The following is a 21840-nucleotide window of genomic DNA, read 5'->3' as shown; positions in this document are numbered from 1 at the left end:
TTTGAGTTCCCTAGCAACTCTTGGATGTATGCCATCGGGATCTGGAGATTTATTCATTTTTAATTTCCCTAGCAGGTTTAGAGCTTCATCTCTCGTTACCTCAATTTGACTCGGTTCTTCGGACTCCCTTCCTGAAAATAGTGGCCGTGGCCCGGGAACATGTCCCACGCTTTCCACAGTGAATACAGATGCAAAAGAATTCATTATGAATTAACAAAATCATATGGCAGCCGATGTTTTCCCAGACTAGAGCCCACTGCGGCAGATGTCTGTTCTGGGTGCTCACTTGGAAAACGCTGTGGGGATTTACCCCATCCATCTGATGAAGTGGGCTTCTGTTGGAATAAAGTATTTTTAGGCTTCAAAGGGATATTAGACTCCCATTTAGTTTTGCTGCAAAAGATGAACTACTACTTGGGAATTAGCTGCAAACGTAACCTTCCTCACTCAATTTGATCTTCTTGGTTGGCACATCCCTTGGTCCTTCCCACAGGCTCCCTTTTGACAAACTGTCCTCTCCCCCCAAATCAGACACTTGCTTCCTGTACATTAATTCTCACATAATTTCTGGAATTCTCATCCTTAGCACCATTTTTTGGTGACCAAATGCAAACCATTTTAATTATGTCTCAATCTCGTAGTACTTTCTGGTTTGTTCACAGGTATCCCCTTTCACATACCTGCCTCGGACAGATGGTTTTGGCCACAGAGTAGGAGAGAGACAGACCTGGGGTGTGCAGCAAACCCATCGGGGAGTTTTAAACAGGACACATGAAAATAGGATACTTGCATGGCTCCTAATGAGTCTTACCACTATGCAATTATACCCAATATTATGTTAACATTTAGATTGTCTGTCTCCATCACCTATGAGATCCCAAGGACAGGAAATGAGGGCTCAGGCGAGAGGAGCCCACAAGGGACCAGAGGACAAATTTCTCCCTTTTTGGTATACCTTTCAGCCAGACCAATTTGGCTGAATGTGGAGTGCAGCCCAGCCTCACAAGGACTGCAGCCTTGGGCAGCAAGATGCAAAGTGTTTGTGCATGGAGATCTTGCATGTGTCCCCCCTCCCCATAAAATGTCTCCCTATGCATAGCAAGCTAATTATCAAGCAGAAGAGGGCCACTGGACCTGTCTTAACTCACTAGTTTCCTATGCTCAGGGTTGTTCCTTACTGAGGAATGTTCAGTCTCCTCCCATCCTCACTCCAAGGAACCGGAAGTGATGTTAGTAAGCTGCAACACTCTGTTCAAATGAGGAATTTACTTCAAACAAGTTGCAAGAGTGCAGGAGGGTTTCATAAAGAGGCTCCTCTGCTCAATCAGAATACAAGCGGCTCTCGTGGCTGCTCCCTGCCCTCGGCTTGCTTCCTGCTGCCCTCTCTATGTAGCAGTTACACCAGTTTAGCGTCATGCATTCTCACCCTCAGCGGAAGGAGAATCATCAACCCAACTGCCTGCTTGCCCATGCTGGAAGTCATTCATCTAATAAAGCCAAGAAAGTATGAGAACTGAAGTTAGGGTTGCCAACCTCCAGGCGGGGGCTGGAATTCTCCCACAATTACAACTGCTTTCCAGATGAGAGATCAGACCTTTTGGAGAAAATGTCAGCACCAGAGGACAGACTATGGTATACCAGACTAAGAGAAAGGGAAGTCCTTTCCCAGCTACCGCCCCCCAAATCTCTAGTTTTCCGAGCCAGAGGTGGCATCCCCACCTGAAGTCCTATGGAAATATGTTGTGCTTCAGGGACCTTGGCTACTCTATCCCCTCTAGAGACCTTGTTTTCCCATCCTCTTGGAGGTAGTAAGCTTCTGAGTAGTAATGCTGGGATGCAGCATGAGAGGAGGGCCTTGGCCTCGGTGCCCTGAAAGGTGCTCCCCCCAGGGCTTCCACTTGAACTGGATGGTCACCTAGCCTGATCCATCAGAGCCCTAGCAACTCACCCCTGCAATCACCACTTGCCATACCTTTGGCCCCCTGCTGACCCAATTCGCTGCTCTGGGCCCATGGCCAGAGGAGTGCCCGCCCCTCAGGCTTTTGAGTTAGAAAATGAGTGAATACCCAAGTCAAATCAACACAATGACTTCCCAGGCCACCTCCCTATCCAAAACAAACCCATCTCTTACTTTTCCAACCCCTCAATGGACTCATGTTTCTGTCATCTTTCAAAACGCTTCTCAAAACCCACTCTAGTATAAACCCTTACTTCTCCTCCTGCTCTGCAAGGAAGCCTAAATGTGTGGGGTGGCATTTAGTCCCATCACACCTTTGCACCTTCTCTCTTCCCCTCTCTCAGCTGCCTCTCCTCAGAAATGCAGAAAGCATGCTTCTCAGGGTAGCAGCCAGGATTTTTTATTATTTCGCTTGAAACAGCTGTTATGATTTCACATAAACCAAATCAGCGACCTCTTCCAACAAAGGCTTAGGTAATGCGCCCCTTTGGCCCATGGCCTCCAGAAAGTTGTCTACCATCAATTACTTCTACAGAATCAACCTACAGTATCAACAGTCATTTATAGTTCCATGTTTACTTGAAGAAAGTGTAAAGATCATTAGGAGGAGGATTACATGTGGTTGGTGGCTCTAGTTGCTGCAAGACTAGTACTTGGAGTACATTCACAATACAGCAAGGTTTCCGATCAAGAATTCTGTGTGCACACATACGTATATGCACGTGTACACACCAACACCCAAAATGAACACAGAAAGGGAGGCTGCAGCTGAAGCTTGCCCATGCTTCTGTTGATGGGGGAGTCTTTGCCTCCAGTCTTCAGTGCAACTCCAAATGCAAAAAAGGCACAATGCTGTCAAGTGCTCCAGTTCAGCTTTGAAGGCCAAAAGGCAACGTGCAGGCTAAGCTGGTGGCATTCTTCCATATTCCAGAGAGACAGGGCTGGTAGCAGGCTCTTACAACACAATTACGTACCAGAAAATAAATGTACTGAAGTGTCCGATCTTTTTTGGGACATGGGGTGGGGGTGGGGGGAGACATTTTAAGGCCAATAAGCTTACTAATAACCATCATGTATGCAGCCTCCCAAACCATAAACTTAAGAATTTTGAAAAACACCTCTCTTATGCAAAGGGGTCGCACTGACTAGAGCGCCCCTCCCCTTTTCTCACTACAAAAAGATCAGGGCAGGATCTGTTGAGCCAATCAAGTTCATTCAAGTGGATTGTACTGAGATCTTTCTGACTGCAGCATGGGGCACCTATCAGCTAAGCTGTTTTAGAACCTCCACTCTTATTTCAAATGCTCTGTGGGGGTGGCTACAATTTCAGGGAAAAAATTCTGAAAAAAAAAATTCTAAGTTCGTACTTTGATGCACTTATACTTGGGAGTAAGCCCCACTGAGTTCAGTGGAACTTAACTTCTGAATAAGTAAGCATGAGGGCTGAACCCTCAGAACTAGCTACCCTTCCTGCCCCAAAAGAGGCGCAAGGTGAAGGAACGCTTCAATTTTGGCTGAGTACAGCAGCAGGATACAAGCCATTTTTTAATATTGTGTTAGAAGTGGCAGGGATGAAAAGACCCCAATTTCCCTTGTGAGAGCTCCTAGGAGATCATGACGCGTTTGAATGGTTTTCGCAGAGCCTCCACAAATTAACCAAAAACCCCATCAGTGCCCTAGTTGAAGCCTCGGACTAGTTTGACATGTACTTGGCCCACACTCCAAAGAGAGTTGATAACCAAACTTGTCAGCCCACATTTGGGATATACTTGTGGCTGCAAGCTGCCCCTGCCACGCCAAATACAGACAGTGTGAAAGGATTTGTCCTCACCTTATTTCCTGCTGGTCAAAGAATAAGAAATTTAATGTCCAGTGCTAAGTATTGTAAGCCACATACACCCCATAAAAATTTCTGGATGTTGATACTCAGAGCAGCATGTCGAGACGGGGAGCATCAGCCCAGAGCTCAAAGTTCTGAAATACTTGAAGAGCGGTAATTGCAGGATGTCCCACATGTATACACCCCCCTCCCCTTCTGCTCCATTCTGCTGAGTGGCTTCTTAGGAGTAGAAAGGTGGGTGCTTCTAGCCTGCGGAGCTCTGGGACGATGGGAAAAGGGCCAGGGATAAATGACTGCATTAAGTTCATCACTCCAGGCACAGCTAACAATACGTGGCAATACATGGGGAGGGGGGGGTGTTAAGCAATCCATACTCCCCATCCTTGTCTACCCTCTCAGAAAACAATGGTTGCAAGCCACTGAGATAGGAATCAAGTGCAATCTGAATGTCTCAAAGTATCCCTTGATGGAACGAGCCACACAAGAGATAACGGCTGCCACCCTCTCGAGAGGAGCAGCAGCCTGGAACAAGGCTCGGTGTCCTGAAGGGCCAGGTGGGACTAATACACACAGGATGAATCCTGCTACTAGAAAGAGAAACACACGCCCTGAAGAATGCAGGGCAACAAGGGGACAATTAGCACTGAAGGCAACTAATGTACTGGCTTTGCAGCACTCCGTTGAACCTGGGCCATCTTACAGCCTTGCAATCTCCAACAGGATCTGAAACACATTCATGAAAATAGAACCAATTGTCAGACAAGAGTTAGGTGAGGATGGAGATTGGACCAGGAGGTTGGTAACAAAAATAAAAGTTCCCAGGTTTTAGAAAGCTGAGAGGCTTGTCTTTGTTTTCAAAAACCCAAACAAGTAAGACATTAGTTCTTCAGAGGTATACAGTGGCTGGTTTCCCCAGGATGTTGGCTGGCCAGCAGGGACCAGGGCTCCTCTGCTACTTAATCAAAGGCTTGGTTACCTGGTGGCGGCAACCAAGTCGGTAGCTAAAAGGTTTTGCTAATATTGCAGTTCCACTCTGATTCACACAGCCGATCGCTTCCTTTCGACCTCTACTCCGCTCCCACTTCTTCCTTCAAATTCACATTTTCTGGTTGGCAACAGCAAAGGATGGAATGGAAGAGAGACGTTTGATTAATGGTTCCAAATGAACTTGGTGTAATAGAAAAGGTGAGTCCATTATTATTCTCTAGAAAGCACGATGGACTCCAAAAAACATTCACAGACAATGAGCGACAATGAACTGCTGCAATCATGAGTTTGGTGTATTTCCAGACCCCAAAGGGGGGCCGTGTTTCTTCAGCCATTGGGGAGGCAGGCAAGATTTGTTCTTGGGGAACAAACTCAAGGCCTCTCTGTGGAGATGCAATGACCTAATCAGATAATCTGCACAGCCGTTCCTCTGAAACCCAGTCCACTTGACCTCTTGTGGGTAGACAAGGACTCCTCTCAGTGAGGGGAGGCAAAATGGCTTGCTACAAGTGCAGGATGCTAGCATCTAAGAAATGTAGACGGTCCAGCAATTTTTAAATACCCGGAAGCCAGGGAAATGGGAAAGAAAGATTAGTTCACATATCTTTGGGCATCCAAAGCATTTGCTCTGAATATAGATTAAAGGCAGGTGTCAGGAAAAGAAACATTTCCTTGGGAAAGTGTCGTAAGGGAACAGTAAAGGGCCAGAGGGCTTTCCCTCTGTATAGTAAGTAGATGCAGCCCTAAACATTCCATGCGCTGTCCAACACAACTATTTCCCACAGCACTGGGCTAGGTCCTTGAACATCTTGACTTCCTTCCTAATGCAGCAGGACCCAGTCTCCTTTTGACCCAAGCCACTGATTTAGTCCACACCAGACTGACATCTAGGCCCCGCGGTGCATGAAAGTATAGTGTAGTCAACACATCCATTGACTTTCACGCACTTGTGATGTGCCTTCCCACAACAAATCTCTTGGCTTTTCACGCCACTTAGGCAGGAGTTGTGTACCACAGTAGATCCTGTTTTACAAACTGCCTCTGCCTTTGTTCAGAGCAGAGGACGAACTGTGCGGGCTCAAACTCTGTCACATTTGGTGGGAAGGGGATTGCCCCTCCTTCCTCAAGGCAAGAGCATTCTGCATTGGTCAAGCATTGGTCGTTCTGGAGGTCAAGCGGCAAAACACAGTGTCTCAAGGCAGGCTGATATGCTGAAGCCGCTTCCGTGGCACTGTGAGACAGCATCAAGACACGGAGTGCAAACGTGAGCGTCGGCTCCAGGTGAGGATCTCTCCATCTCACTCAACAGACACTGAAGACCGAGGGGGCCTGGGCCCTGTACTTCTCATGGAAGGCTTTGAGGATGGGCACGAGGTTGGTGAAGGCTGGGCGGAAGGAAGCTTCCGTTTCCCAACAATTTTTCATCAGGCGGTAAATCTGGGGAAAGAGGAACAGATGATGAAGGCTTGACAAACAAGAGAGCCTGAAGAACAAGCTGAACAAACCTAGTCTAGTCAGCTGCCCGTACAGGCCTCTCACAAACTTCTATGTAAGCTCTTCCAAGCAGTCTAGAGGACAACCCAGTGTATGTTTAACAAACCTAATTTTAGAATAAAACAAGCAGAATAGATCAAGTAATGGGCAAGCAGGCCTGTGACTTCTGCTCCAAAACAGCAACACATCAGAAGTGACTGCAACCTCCAGTCGAGGATACCTACAGCGTTAACTGCTGCAGGATGCAAACCCTTCTGCCAAGACCACAGGCAGCATCCTTTTGTAAAAGTCAAGGTTCGTATGTGTTTAACATACAGGCTTCAATTCTAACTTAATGGTTACAAGCCGATTCTGAATTACTCTAATCATGGCTCATATACAGCCTAGAACCTGCAGCAGTGTTCAGAACATTTGCAAACATTTTAAAACATACTAAACTGTATGCGAAGTGAGCCCTCTTGTAGCTTGCTCAGGAATACACGCCAGGCTACGAAGCTCAATCTATGTGCCGAAGCTGAATTCAGACAAGACAGAAGGGAGGCCGGTCGGCATAGATGATGTTTTAGATGGTGCTATACTTTCCCACCCCCAAATCAGCAGCACCTAAGAATGTTTGTTTTTTTTTTATTGCATTTTTTAAACTGAATTTATACACCACCCCACTCCCAAACTCAGCCAATTCAGCTAAGCTGATTCCAGATTCTGGAACTTTGATGCTAGGTTACACAATGTGGGGATGCTCCTGAAGACATTCCAAAAACATTAATTGCGCAGAATGCTGTTCCTTCCCTGACTGGGGCAGGTAGAGTTGTTCATATTACACTTGTTAAGGACCATCTCAACTGGCCACCCATTTGTTTCTGGCACCAGTTCAAGGCATCAGTTCTTCTATGTAAAGTGTGAGGGGCAGGGAGCAGTTCAGTTCCACTTAACTACTAAGAGTTTCTGCCGTGTGCTGGCATTTTACGTTCCTATTTACATGCTTTTGGGGAGACAGAGAAAGTTTACAATCACTCAAGGTGAAAGAAGACAAGTCCAAATGCTGACGATGCAGTGGGAGAGTGAAAATTTATTATGTGGATACTAAAAAGGCCCCAATATATTTCACAGTCTCCAAATAAGTTCAGAGAAAAGAAAGCCGAAATGATGAGTTCAGCAGCTGTGGGAAAAACATATTAAGAGATCCCCTAATTAAGCTGCAGAGGAGTTAGCCGTGTTAGTCTGTGGTAGCAAAATCAAAAAGAGTCCAGTAACACCTTTAAGACTAACCAATTTTATCGTAGCATAAGCTTTCGAGAATCAAGTTCTCTTCGTCAGATGCCAATTAAGCTGTCTGCAAAACGCACAGGTTTCCCCCCCTATATCCATATAATGAATGTTTAACTTTCCCATGACACCATCAGCATTTGGACTCACCTTCCTTCGTTCTGGTGACTGGTACAGCCCTCTTGTCTTCTTGTTCATTACAATACCTCAAGACACAAGTCTGCCACAGGCACCGTTACGACAGAATCAGGTTCCAAACAAGGAGTTCAAATGCGTGTCATACCTCTAAACTCCTTGTTCTGGTTGCAATGCTTGTTTTCAGGAGCAAAGCTCTTGAGGTCTCATGGAATACTGAAGGAAGACTATGTGGCTAAGGGAAGGGGGACAGACTGGGATCAGTCTCATGCAGAGGGTTTCTCCCTTGCAGCCAATCTCCGGACCAACTCAAGTTTTTAAACATGTCGTTACTCGGCAAAGGTTGGAAAGGCTCTTGCATTTTAAGTGGTTTAGCGGCCCTCCAAAGACCTTGGGCATTCTCCACTAAAGACCTTTTCCAGCATGAAGTTCCTAAGTTCTCGTGCTACAGACCTGCATGTTAAAGCTGTGCAAGACTCACCTCACAAGGACAGTCCTTGGGGCTGGGGAGCCTCCTCCCTCTGTCCAGCAGTTCTATAAGTCTCAGTACAGTCATTTGGCCCTGAGTTACTCCAATCATCTCAATGAATTTCTAAAACAACAGGGAGAAAATTATTAGTGCCTGCAGTCGAGAGTGGCCTGATTCCTCCTCGCACGGATGCTTTGTTCTTCAGAGTCCTTGGTCTTCATAACAAATGTCTTCCTCCAGAAAACAGAAACTCTGGATGTGCAGCTAGACTGTAGTTACTCATACTTCCAACTGCATGCTACTTAATTCAGTCAGGAATTGGAAAGCAAACCAAAACCAGGCAGGGTATTCTTTAAAACCCTTACGACACCCGCTGTGTTCACCATGGAAAGCCCACCATATCGAATGCACAACAAACGCGAGTCATTCACCCATTTCCCCAACAGGCTCACAAGCCCAGCATAGGCTACAGCCGCTGAGGCAGCTGAACTGAACTCAAAGCAGAGTCATCTGCATCTGTCCCAACCCTCCGTGGGACTCGCACAGAGGACCTCCCCGCGCCCCAATTTGGGCGTAGCCATTCACAGCACTGCAAAATGTTCTCGCCCATCGATACTCCCAGTCATAGGACTCACCGCTGGGGGGCTCTGACTAGAATCACAGTGTGTCAAGAGTTCATACAGGGTAACCCCAAAGGACCAGACATCAGAGGCGTAGTAAAATTTACACTCCTTCAGGCACTCCACAGCATACCTTCAGCACACAGAAAAACAGCAAAGAAGAGGGGACGAGTATCAGGTTGGAGGGCAAGAACTGCCTTCCTGGATAGGAGAAAAAGTCCATCTAGACCAGCAGCCCAGCAGGTACTTCTAGGAAGCTCACCAGCAGAGCTTATACATTTAATACTCCTCATATATAAAACAGGACTAAAATTCTTGTTCCCATTGAGGTGCAGGTGCAAGCAACCGCCATCGATCCTGCCAACGGAGGGGGAAGAATGTTACTCATGCCCCCCACCCCCCTCCCCGAAGCTGAGCAAACTGGAAGAAGCATTACAGAACAGAAGGGCACCATAAGTCAGTCGGAAACCTGGATTCTAGCTCCCATACTGAGGAAAAAAACACCTTGACTTATTTCAGCTTCGGTCATCCTCAAAAAGAACCCCATTCAAAACGAGCAGAAACCCCAAACATTTCCTATGCCGGGAGGTGCTTGAGTTCAACACTGCCTACGGATGAATGACAGCGCAGCCCTGCATCTCGGCGGTCGAAAGGCCATTCTTTGCAATTCTTCACTTACCAAAAGACAGGGCTGTCTCCATCTTCACAAACACGGTAGTATTCATGCCCTTCTGGGATGGCTTTGGCAAGGCCAAAGTCCCCAATCTTCACCACGTTCTCATTCTCCAGGAGCACATTCCTGGCTGCCAGATCCCTGTGGATGTAGCGCAGGGAGTGCAGGTAAGCCATTCCCTGCCGAGAGCAAACATGAGGTTAACAGCCCAGCTTCTGCAGCAGAGGAGCCCAAAACATCCAGTTGCTGAGAGGTTTGGAGCCGGCAGTCCTGCTGTCTCAGCCCCCAAATAAAAGAACACATTCCCTTCCCGGAGCAACATGCCCCACTGCAGTTCACCCTGTGCCCACAACAGGACACAATCTTTCAGCACATGAATTCAGCACCCAAAGGCGGCAGACATTACCTCACAGATCTGCTGGGCAAAGAGGAGAATGTGAGCCAGGCTGACGTGGTGCTTCGGAAGGTAATCTCTCAGGCTTCCCAAAGGTACATACTCCATGATGAGCTGTACAATCTTTTCCCCTGTAAACCATCATTTAAAATTTTATTTGAATCTCTTCTATGTGACTTTATTTATACCCCACCTTTCTCCCCTATGGGGACTCAAGGCAGGTTACATCAGTCTCCTCTCCTCCATTTTATCTCCACAACAATCCTGTGAGGTAGGTTAGGATGAGAGTATGTGACTGGTGCAAGGTCACCCAGCAAGCTTCTATGACAGTGCGGATTCGAGTCTCCAGATCCTAATCCAACACTTTAACCACTACGCTACACTGAGACCCAAGCACCTTGGGGGAGGAGAGGAGAGGCATCCAATATCAGTGTGCTTACAGACCACCCTTCTAGTCAGATGAGTGTACCACTCGGAGAAGTGAACAAAGTCAGTGTTGTTATCCACAATACAGCCGAGAGGAGTGGCTTCCCCAAGGCCACCTGCTGAGCTCATGGCAGCAGTAAGATTCGAACCAGAAGAGTGCTGCTTCTCAGCCCAACCACTTAACCACTATGCTACAGCAGCTCAAAACTGAGGCTGAGAGGAGGGGCTTCCCCAAGGCCACCTGCTGAGCTCATGGCAGTAGTGGGAGTTGTACCAGCAGCGTGCTGATTCGCAATCCAACCACTTAACCACTATGCTACAGCAGTAGATTGTGCGCAAAATATGCAGTGGAGGAGAGATCTGCCGCCTCTTTCCCCCAGTCAGCCCTGAGGCAACAATGAGGGTGTGCTCATACCTTGCTCGCTGCAGCAACCCTTGTATTTGACAATATTTTCATGGTAGAGCGTCTTCAGGATCTCAATTTCTTTTTTCCAGCTGGTCAAGAGCTGCTGGCTACAGCCCGATTTCAAGGACTTCACAGCCACCATCTCGCCTGTGCCGTCATTGGTAGGATCGTAGCAATACAGGCTCACTTTGCCAAAGTGTCCCTAGTAAAGTAAGTGAGAAAACAAGCCATGGATTAGACACGGCAAGAGGTAGATGTCTAACTGCACCTGTTTGGGAGCCTTCATTTGACGTAGCCAGGTGGGGGATACGGACATAATTTTCTCAGAAGGAGAACAGACTTCAAGATTGCTCTCTGGGGGAATTGTTTTTGCCGCAAGCCAGTACAGCAATTAATCTGAGAAGATCATACTTCCCCATCAACTTTGTTGAAATATCAGAATAAGCCACACAAAGGACTTCACAACTCAGTCTGCCCTGAGCAACACTTCCTAGGGATCTTAGGCTCACAGTTTGGCAGCCAGTCCTTAGACAAAGTGAATTTTATTCATTGTTCTACCATTAGAATCATTAAGTCACAGCTGCTACCAAGAGGTTCTTCCAGCATTCTGGTCACTGAACAAGTAGCTATGTTGTACTTCCATTCTCAAAAAGGTAATTTAGGACATGTAAAACAAAAAAAGCCAAACCAAAGTTAATTACTATTTGCTGTGATGTCTGAATTGACCAACTATGGCTTTTGATAGGCTAGCAAATCAAACTCAGGCTTGAAGGGTGTTTACAAGCCACGATTTGGCATGACATCTAAGCTATGGTTCTTGCTCTGCCTTTGGAAGTCATGGCAGCTAGAGAAAGGAGAGCTGAACAGACAAAAATTAAAGCAAGCCACTATTGATTTTGGTCCTAAACTACAGTTAACGCTAACCGTGGTTTGGCTGTGATGACTGAACTGACCCTCAGAGTCACAGACCAAACATCTGCTCACCTTCCTTCTTTCATTATAAAGAGCTGAAGCAGATGAGAAGCCAGACATGATTTTATGAACTGCTGGGCTGTAATGTTTCAGACTGTAGGTGGGGTAACAAATAATTCATCGGTTACCCACATAAAATACTCCATACGCACAGAAAACAAGCAGTTAAGGGAGAATGTTCTTCACTAGGGGTGTGCACTTCGGGTCTCTGATTCAGGGATTTTACCCAAATCGGGCCAGATTTGTAAAGCTTTGGGGTTCCCGAACAGGCCCCAGCATTGCTGGGCCGATTCAGGAATCCCAAATTTTCTCAAGCGTTTCAGAACGCTTTGGGAAGCTTTGGGCTTTAAAAGCTTCCCGACGGTTTTTTGGTCCAATGGGAGCGGGGGAGGGGGGAAGAAGCCAGCCTGGAAACTTACAAGGCTCAGAGCTTTTCAGCGCTGCTCTGAGCTTTCAAAGTTTCCAGGCTGGCTTTTTCATCCAATGGTAGGGGGAAGAGACAGCTCCCTCTTCCTCCCTCCCATTGGGTGAGAAAGTCGGCAGGAAGTTCTGCTTTGATCTTCTGTATGCTCCGAATTTTTACGAAGCATACCGAAGCGGCTGAAATGCCCAAATCCTGAAGCAGCTTGCTGCTTCGGGTTTAGGGGTATTCTGTATTGTTTTCCCTCTTCGAGTAAACCAGAAGTGGGAAACCCAAATCTTTTTCCAGTGCACACCCCTATTCTTCATGTGTGTGCATACACGCACACTTCTCTGTGTGTAAGGAGAATTCCCTCCCCTTCTGTGGGTGAAAGGTTCCAACGTTTGACCCCCTCATTTGCCAACTGAAACAGTACAGCCCAGGAGCATATACGGTGTTTTGGTGATTGATTTCGGCTGTTATTTGCATCAAACAACAGAAAGAATGAAAGGTGCTTTACTCATAATAAAAGCACTTTACCTCACCCAGATCTCGGATTTTCTTCAAATATCGCTTCTGAAAGACAGTAGGATCAGAGACGGGAGATTCAGGGTTGACAGAAGAGATGTCAAGGAGGTCTGGAAAACAAGAAGAAATGCTAAGAAGCAGCACAGCAACACCTGCTGTTTGATCTCAGGAGGCCCACCAACTAACAACAACAACAACATTCGATTTACAAACTGCCCGTCAGGACAACTTAACGCTCACTCAGAATGGTTTAGAAAGTGTGCTATTATTATCCTCACAACAATTACCCTGTGAGGTGGGTGGAGCTGAGAGAGCTCTGAGGAGCTGTGACTGACTCAAGGTGAGCTGGCTTCAAGAGGAGGAGCAGGCAATCAAATCCACTTCTCCAGATTAGAGTCCTGCTGCTCTTAACCACCTCACCAAACTGTGTACATGCTGTGGTGGGGGAAGAACTAGATATCCAGTGTGTCAAGTAAGCTGTAAGTAATATTTATTCAAATCCATTATCAGAGTCAGTGTGGAATAAAGAATAAAGATTCAGAACTGGACTAAATTCAGAGCATTGTGAGTATCTTTGTGCTAACATATATTTTTCTGTATTGCAGATAACCTGTTCTTTCCTTGTGAGCTTTCAAACTTGTTCCATATTTAACATCTGATTATTTTGTCTGCAATCCTGTCATTTGTGTGAGTAAAGCTTTATAGTTCAATTTCTACACAGCCTCTTGCAGGATCTCAACTTAGTCAACTCAGATCAAGCAGCAGCCTTCAATAGCGTCCTGGTTTGTGGTCAATGTTGTCTACGCTAACATGAGGCTGCAGAAGGGAAAGAGGAAGCCACTTCTGTAGCTTTACAGAACTGCTGTTACTAGCATCCTCAGGTCCTCTGGACTTGTTTTGTCCTGGAAGGGGGGGGGGTGTCCTTACTGTTTGGCTGCAACTGGGTAAGGTCTCGCAGGATGGTTCGGAAGGAAGGCCGCTCCCCAGGGGCATAGTTGAGGCACTGGCTGATCAACGTAGCTAGCTCTTTGAAAGAGGGCTCTGGGAGGCGGTGTTTCTTCTCATAGAAACGCTCTTTCTGCAGGGAGAAGACGACGGTGTCAGGCATAACAACAACATTTGATTTATACACCGCCCTTCAGGACAACATAACAACCACTCAGAGCACTTTACAAAGTATGTTATTATAATCCCCGCAACAAAACACCCTGTGAGGTGGGTGGGGCTGAGAGAACTCCAGAGAGCTGTGACTGGCCCAAGGTCACCCAGCTGGCTTCGAGTGGAGGAGTGGGGAATCAAACCCGGTTCTCCAGATTAGAGTCCTGCTGCTCTTAACAACTACACTAAACCAGCAAGAAAGTAGCCATGTGATAAAAGAAGCATTAGGTTACAAATGGAGAATACGGAGACATCCTTTTGTAAAAGAATACTTTGGACAGGAAAGAAAGAAATGCTTTAAAGTGTGGCACAAGGCTTGGATCCTTAGGGACAAGGTTCTTTTGGCCAGGAATCCTGTTCCTCCTTCCCCTCCATTATTTCAGTCTCTGATGCCTTTATAATTATGAAACCGAATTCACTTAACCCCAAATAAATTTGCAGTGAAGAACGGATGCAAATTACAGTAATGTTATGTTTCAGAAACAAATAATAATGCTTAGTATTCCAAGAGCATTTTCAGAAACCCTTTCAACACTTCTATAAAGTAGAGAAATATTATCTTCACATTGCTGATGGAGCTGAGATTAGTTCTCTGGTTAGCATAATTTGTATCTTCTGGTCACAACTTTGCTGTAGAAACTTGGTTCTCCTAGTTATGCAATTCCTGAGAAGAGTCAGCCAGATCCAAATCACAGACGGGAGTCATGCCCCTATGGGAAAACCTTCAGCTAACTCTGCACAACCACTTTATTGACATTATTTATAGCCTTTCTTTCTTACTGAGACTCAAGGCAGACTGCACTGTGTAAGTTAATACAATCAACAGGATGGGACATCCAATAAACAGTGCGATAGGCTTTGGCTTGCAGAAACCTGAAGCCAACCAGAAATCTGAAACAAAGCTAAAACAAAACATAAGCAGTAACATGATATGTTAAACAATGCAAGAATTACACGACAGGATCATACTTACAGCAACAGACAGGATACAGTAGTATAGTCCACAGTCCCTACCCCTTTACCAAAGCATCGTTCTGAACCTACTATGTTATAATAAAGCTTGATTACCTGTGTAGTTCAGTTTTGCAGAGTTTGCGGGAAGCCAGAAAAGTAGGCGCCTTCCTGACCTCCTCATAAGGTGGGGGCCACAACTGAGAAAGCACATGTGCAACCACTATATCTCCAAAGCTGGATTAAGCTGTACGCTAACTCAACCCCTCTCAGCAGGCCACCTACTCTAAATCCCTGCAAAATTATTCAGGGACCTTACAAGAGTATTTGTGCAGCAGGAGTGCACAGACAGATGCTACCTCGGAAGGAGTGCGTTCTTTCAGAGGCACATCCGCATCAAAACATATCTCCAGCAGCGTGGTACCGAAGCTCCACTTGTCAGCTGCAGTGCTGAGGCTGCTTACATCTTTGACGCACTCAGGAGCAATCCATGGAATCCTGTCAACTCGCTCTTGGCAAGGGGGAGAAGAAACCAAGAGTCAATGTCTCTTGAACCAACACCGTATGAATTAAAGCAAACAGCAGGCAGTACCTAGAGAATATAAGGTGGGTTTGCCCAAGATCTAGCAATGGATCCACAGTCAGTCCTTGAAAAACTAAATGGAAACTCTTTTTACAGCGCTGATGAGGCTTTTAATTTTTACACCGAAAGGGACGAGGAAAACTGACCTATCCTCTGCCTTGCCTCATGATGCTCCATCATTTCAGGCACATTTCTCACCATCTGGCTCCAATACCTGAACAAACCAGCCTGAAAGGAGAAGCGTCTCAAGCAAAGAAGGGCAGGGAAATAAAATGGTGGGGGATTTAATTGTCCTCCCCTGCACACCCCTAAAAATTAATCACCAGCCTCTGCCCCCTTTATTCATGCCTGGTTCACATACGAACTAACAAGGATCTACTACTGTTACATGTCTTATTTTGCCCAGCCTCCCAGGAGCTCAAGGTACCATACGGGGTTTCCCTCTCCTCAATTTTATCTTCACAAAAACCCTGTGACATAATTTAGACTGGTAACAAATGACAGGCTTGAGTTCACCCACTGAACTCGGTTCACAGGATTAGATCAGTGCCACAGTTTGTACAAGCCACAATCCCATTTATTCATAGTTCACTTTTGTTCCAATTTTAGTACATGTGCTGCTGAAGCGAGCACATATAGTTCACTTTCTAAGGCAGCTCCATCCCTACCCAAGCAAAAAGCTAACATTTTGTTGGAGAAACATGGATTTTTTTTTAAGGGAAAGGCACTAACAGACCATTGTCTTCAGCTCAAAGATCTTCCCTTAACAATAACAGACTCACAGAATTGTCAAGAACTGCAACTAATTATTACCAAAGGAATGCTTCCCACCAGAATTACACGAACTCAGTGAGACCCATGTGGGCCAACCACCCTCTACAGGACAGGAGAGAACGTACCTTCTCGGGAGAGAACAGTGAAACTGACTCCAGGGTCGCTGAGCTTAATAAAGGGCATCAAGCCATCTTCCAAACCTTTTCTGGCCAAAAGGATGTTTTTGGCACAGACGTTACCATGCACCAGATTTTTGTCTTCCTATATAAACAAAGAAAGGTGGCATGTGAAAATCTCAGAAAATTTGAGGTTTGCACAGACCAAGAAAATTCAGAGGCCATCTCTAAAAGTAAAGAGTTCTCTTCAACAGCAGTTAGCTGTGTTAGTCTGTAGTAGCAAAACAGTAAAGAGTCCAGTAGCACCTGTTGCATCTGACGAAGAGAGCTGTGGCTCTCAAGAGCTTATGCTGCAATAAAGTCGGTTAGTCTTAAAAGTGTTTCTGGACTCTTTACTATTCTTCAACAGCAGGAACTGGTAAGAGAAAGTGTGTGGAATTCTGTCTCCAATTTGGAGACCGTTCTGCTTTGTCTCAGTTTCCCGATGGAGTAGAAAACTCGCACCCCAGTTGAATTCCATAGCATACTGTAAACCCACCATGTTATCTAGGAACAAGTAGTTGGCTGTCCTAGTTCTTGTGTACGTCAGGAAAAGCAGCCTTGCCCCACAAATGGTGCTCCCCACTGCCAATTAGGACACATTAAGGCACTGCCGCTGTAAGAAAGCCAGCAAGTCTATGTCTGCGCTACACAGCGAGAACGTCTCCTTGCCGGAAACAGCGTGTTCAAGCTTTTATAGTGTGTAACAATCTCCAGTTTTATGGTGCTCCTCAGAAATGGTCCTGCCCATCTGCATCTCCTAAACGGGTTTACAATGCAATCTCAGAATTTACAAAACAGACGTATTGGCTTAATAGCAATTCCTGCTATTCCTGCTGCCTGGAAAAGACATCAAGTGAGAGGTCTCCAACAGGATTCTCCGTACCCTCAAACGACAGTTCCAAGGATGGTTCGGGACAAGCAATGACAATTAAACTGACAAAAGTTTTATAATCAAGATTGCTCCAATGTACATTCACACAGTCCCAGATCTTTTCTGAACTCACAACAGGAGACCTACCAAGTAACTCAGGGCACTTGCTAACTGTGCAGCAACAGTGAACTTCCAGCCCACTGTTATTCGCCCTTTGTTGTTCCGCAAGAAGACATCCAGGGGGCCATGTTCAATGTACTCTTCCACCATTATATCTGAGGGCAGGAAAGGAAAAAATAAAGTCAGCATCTAAAAGCGAAAAGGAAAAAAGTATCCTTGCTCCAAATCTGCAGGTTATTAGGACGCAGGATGGGGTGTGCTAAAAGCCTAAATACCAAAAGAGGATGAAACAAGCTGGAAAGCAGGGGTGTGTGTGTGTGTGTCATGTGCCGTCAAGTCACCTCTGACCTACGGCGACCCTATGAAGGAAAGACCTCCAAAACATCCTATCATTAATGACAGCAGGTGAGCATCACAGAATTCTGCTACAACCAGCGTTGAATCGTGTCCACAAGTGATGCCCGTCTTTCTAGCACTCTGTGCAGCAAAGTAAGACAAAACAGTTTTGCCCTCTCGCCAACAGATAGGAGAATTGTGAGGATAAAAGGAAAGGCAGCCAGTGAAGCAACTTAGATGGCCAGATAATTATGTCTCAGAGAGCCAGAGGTAAGGCAAGGAGAAGCCATGCAGCCAGGGGAAGGGGGGTGGGATACTCACTCTCTGAGCCCCGTACACAAACTCCATGCACAAAGGCCAAGTGGATGTGAGAAACCTGGCTCATCAGGCTAGCAGTCTCAAAGAATGCCTGCAGAGAACAAAGGGGGGGCATCACTGCGGAAAATGTACAGGTGAGATTCATGAGCAGGACTGTTACTGGTTCACTTAGCCTGTTGGAGATGAGGAGGGGGGCAGGCACTTTGGAGCTCCTGCTACTGTCAACAGATTTACGCACAAAACAAATTCACCGCTGTGCACCCATCAATTCCCAGTCCACCCTTTGTTTTTTCCCACATGACAATAAATAAGTTTTAGACGTTCTGATAAAAAGTTTTATAAACAATACTTTTGGTAGGGAGTGGAGCTACCTGGATGCCCATTCTTGTTCAAATTTATTTTAATTTTTACACTTTTGTAATATTGTTTTCATGTTTGTTATTCACCATCTCTATCTATAAAGATATAAACAACATCTTTTAAAAAACATTTATAAAAAATAAGACGGCTGCCTGTGTGCTACTGGGGACACTTTTCTGAGGGTTTATTCTTCTACCCTATTCATAGTTAAGGGATTGTAGGAGTAACCCTTCCCATGAGGAGAGGCTGGAAAGCCTGGGCCTTCTCAGTCTAGAAAAAAGGCAGAAAACAGGAGGCATGAGAGAGGTTTATTCAATTATGACTGGAGTGAAGGAAGTGGATAGAGGGAGCTTTCTGTCCCTCTCCCATAATACTAGAAATGGGGGCAGCCGATGAAGTGAGTGGGAAACAGGTTAAGGACAGACAAAAGGAAACACTTCTTGAAACAAGGAGTAACTAAATTGTTGGATTCGCCGCCAGTGGAGGCATCGGTAGCCACAGACACAGCTTTAAAAGGGGATTCGACAGATTCAGGGAGGAGAGTCTCTCAGTTGCTGCTAGCTAAAGGGAACCGCCATATACAGAAGACACAAACCCCTGAATCCCAGCGCTAGAAGGCAGACGCAAGGGAAGGCCTTGGCCTCTCTGCCTGCTCGTTTGGCCCTCCGGGGCAACCGGCCGGCTGCTGTGCAAAACAAGATGCTGGAATAGATGGATCTCTGGTCGGATCCAGCAGGACTCTGCTTGGTGCTGGAAGTTCCAACGATATCCGCCGACTGCTTATTCCGAAGTACCTGTGTGAGAAGCTACTTCATATACTTTTTTCACTATGTGGAGATAATCTGGCGAATAGAAAAATGTGTGCGAAGCAGCCTTGAGAAAAGGCCTCCCAGGCCATTCTCACTCTCGGCTCTCTGAATTTGGGTGCAAGCTAGAAAATGCAAGGGATTGGGTCAGCCCTACACCTGTCAAAGGAGGCTGCTGCTCTGTCTGGAGGTCTAGCCCTCAAGTCAGGTAGTCAACAGGACGGCAGATGGCAGGCTGCGCCCTACTCACCAGGGCGATGTCCCTGTGGCTGGGATCCAGCATTTTGAGTACCACGCGCATCTCCCGGCTGTTGTTGTTCTGCTCAGTGGAGAAGTACTCTGTCTCATCGTCACCGCTGGTGCCACCACACACGCGCAGAACACCATCGTAGATGTTGGTGCGTGTCCCTTGTCCCAAGTGGGCTCTCTGCAGGAGGTTAAGACCCCACTATGTTAGCAAAAGCATCCCTTCACCCTGAACCTGCCCGCTGGTGGGCTCTAACAAACCTTTTACTCCAGAGTCATGAACAGTGTTCACAGGATCCCTAAACGTGGTTTTGAACCACTGAAGCCTTTCCTCCCCATCTCCCAAGACATCCCCCCACTGCCAGTCAGGGACTTTAGCTTGCTTTAATCCAGTAAATGGTGTTTCCAATCAACGGCTTCTAAGCCCCCTTGTTGCCATCGCTGACGTCAGATTAGGGCTGAGAGTTCCTTACACAGGAGAATGTTGGGTCCTTCCTAGGCTGATTCAGTCTTATAACCCAACCCTTTTAGCCTCCGAAAGGTACAAGTGTGCTGACCTGGGTGATCTCATCCTTTCTAATTTGGTGGAAGCTTAGCTGGGTCAAGTTCAGAATCTGACGGGTGCTATCTTTCACTTTCCGCGTGATCAGCAAGTCCGAGATTTCTGTAAAAGAAAAGAGAGCTCAAGAGATCAGATCCAGGAGAACCACGCTCAAAAGGGTACCAATGGAAACTTTTAAAGCAAATATCCAGGGATGTTGATCATAGCCAGGAAATGACATCTCATAAAGTATCATATATCTTTATATGTAAATCAGTGCTATGGCCCAGGAAGACTTAGGACACATAAAAACTAACTGAATCATTTGAGGAACGCTTCCTAAAGGCAGCTTCTTTCCATCTTTTATTTATTTGTTTGTTTGATTGATTATTAGACATATAGTCCTCTCTCCCCGCAATGCAGGCTCAGAGTGGATCACAACCCGATTAAAGCAGAATACAATAAATAACACATAGCTAAAAGCAATTTAAAACTGGCAGCAAAATTTAAACAGACAGCGGATTTCACAGTCCTGCAAGACCACTGGGTCTACGGAGGCTAATAAACAGCAATGAGCTAAAAACCAGGAGGGGGAGGGTCTCCCCCCCCTCGGTAGGAGGCCTGTTTTTGCAGCCTGCAGCACAAAGGATCACCAACATTGCTATCATTTTAGTGGGAACAAAAACTCCATCTGTTTAAAGTCTTACTATTCCCCACTCTAATCTAAGGAGTACATGTCTGAGAACAGACTTTGATCAGCACTAATTAATGCCTGAACTGAATGGGGGTGCACACTCAAACACCAAGCAGCTACAGGCAACCAGACCAAACCTTCCGATAAGAAAAAGACACTACATTGTGTAACACATCCACCTCTTCCCTTCCTATAGTCTGTGCACATCCTCCTTCCTCAGGGAAAATTTCACTGTTAAACTATACCACTGAAAGCGGGATAATCTTTTTATGTGGTCTACTTTGTACCTCCTGGCTTTGGGAGACAACACCTCTTCAAAACAAAGGTCTCATTTCCAGATCTTAAAGTGCAGCCTTTGAGAGCATTCATCAGTTCCTGAACACTAGAAAACGTCTGCTCCCAGCCTTCCAGCACAAACGAAATTCCTTTCTTCTGGATCCGGAACTGTCTGTAGTTTGTGGCATCTTGTATCCGGAAGCTCTGGAGCAAACAAGCAGGCAGTTAAAGCAAGAATAAGTGATGGATAAGTGAGTGCATGGACAACCAGTACCATTGCCAGGCAAGTCCATGCCACACGATGGGCCTCCCTCTATAGGCTGCAAACTTTGGAGGAGGGACAAGAGCCATAATTGGGTTTGCTAGTTCATACATGACAGAAACCACAGCTACGTTTCTTCATGCCATGTTTCAGCGTGATGTCTGAACTGGATGTATTAACCTTCAGAAGGTGGTATCAGGGTAACACTGAATTTCATTGTAAGGAAATATTCCAGACACAATCAAAAAGAGTCCAGTAGCACCTTTAAGACTCTCAGCCCTGCTTCTCATGCAGCCTTCCATTATGGTGTTCAGTCAAGTTGGCTGAACAATATATCAAAATATATTGCCTTTGAGTACATTGCTTAGCATCAAGAAGCGCCTGTGGATGTTTGAAAAAGGTTTCTCCACCGAGCACCAGAAGCAAACCACCAATCTGAGGTGGACTGTAGAACTAAAGGGGGGGGAAGTCCATTGCCGCTTCCCTAGACCTTACCTGGCCTCTCCTCACAACAGACAAGATCATTCTATTGAAGTCAAGGACGCTCCAGCGAAGGGCATACAGACCGTCCTCCTGCTCCTCCCGCTTCAGTTTAGTCAGGATAAAGTCTTCCCTAGAAATAGAAAACATTTCAGAGAACCACCTGAGCCTATCCCTGGTCCTCCATTACCAGAAAATTTCAGGTGGGTAGTTGTGTTGGGCTGCAGCCAAAGAGCCAGTTTCGAGTTCAGTAGCACCTTAAAGACCAACAAGATTTCGTCAAAGATTTGGGCTCGAATCTTGCTTCCTTACCAGAAAGCTGCAACACACACTACTACC

At 46.1% G+C, this 21840-nt stretch overlaps 1 protein-coding gene across 1 annotated transcript in view; it reads right to left on the bottom strand.

The window, feature by feature from the left end:
- Nucleotides 1–2341: 2341 nt before the first annotated feature.
- TYK2 (tyrosine kinase 2) overlaps nt 2342–21840 on the bottom strand; it is a 55670-nt gene continuing 36171 nt past the window's right edge. The window contains exons 9-24 of the mRNA XM_055003263.1: nt 21517–21634; nt 20771–20963; nt 19806–19912; nt 19253–19429; nt 17840–17927; nt 17210–17337; nt 16159–16294; nt 15036–15187; nt 13495–13645; nt 12580–12677; nt 10677–10869; nt 9848–9966; nt 9448–9620; nt 8784–8901; nt 8161–8271; nt 2342–6221 (exon numbers count right to left, since the gene is read on the bottom strand). Of these exons, the coding sequence (XP_054859238.1) occupies nt 6087–6221; nt 8161–8271; nt 8784–8901; nt 9448–9620; nt 9848–9966; nt 10677–10869; nt 12580–12677; nt 13495–13645; nt 15036–15187; nt 16159–16294; nt 17210–17337; nt 17840–17927; nt 19253–19429; nt 19806–19912; nt 20771–20963; nt 21517–21634 (2197 nt within the window). The 3' untranslated portion in view covers nt 2342–6086. The remainder of the gene's footprint in view (nt 6222–8160; nt 8272–8783; nt 8902–9447; nt 9621–9847; nt 9967–10676; nt 10870–12579; nt 12678–13494; nt 13646–15035; nt 15188–16158; nt 16295–17209; nt 17338–17839; nt 17928–19252; nt 19430–19805; nt 19913–20770; nt 20964–21516; nt 21635–21840) is intronic.

The sequence above is a fragment of the Eublepharis macularius genome, chromosome 19 (genome assembly GCF_028583425.1).
Source record: "Eublepharis macularius isolate TG4126 chromosome 19, MPM_Emac_v1.0, whole genome shotgun sequence".
Taxonomy (NCBI): domain Eukaryota; kingdom Metazoa; phylum Chordata; class Lepidosauria; order Squamata; family Eublepharidae; genus Eublepharis; species Eublepharis macularius.
This window is presented reverse-complemented; position numbering and strand designations above follow the sequence as displayed.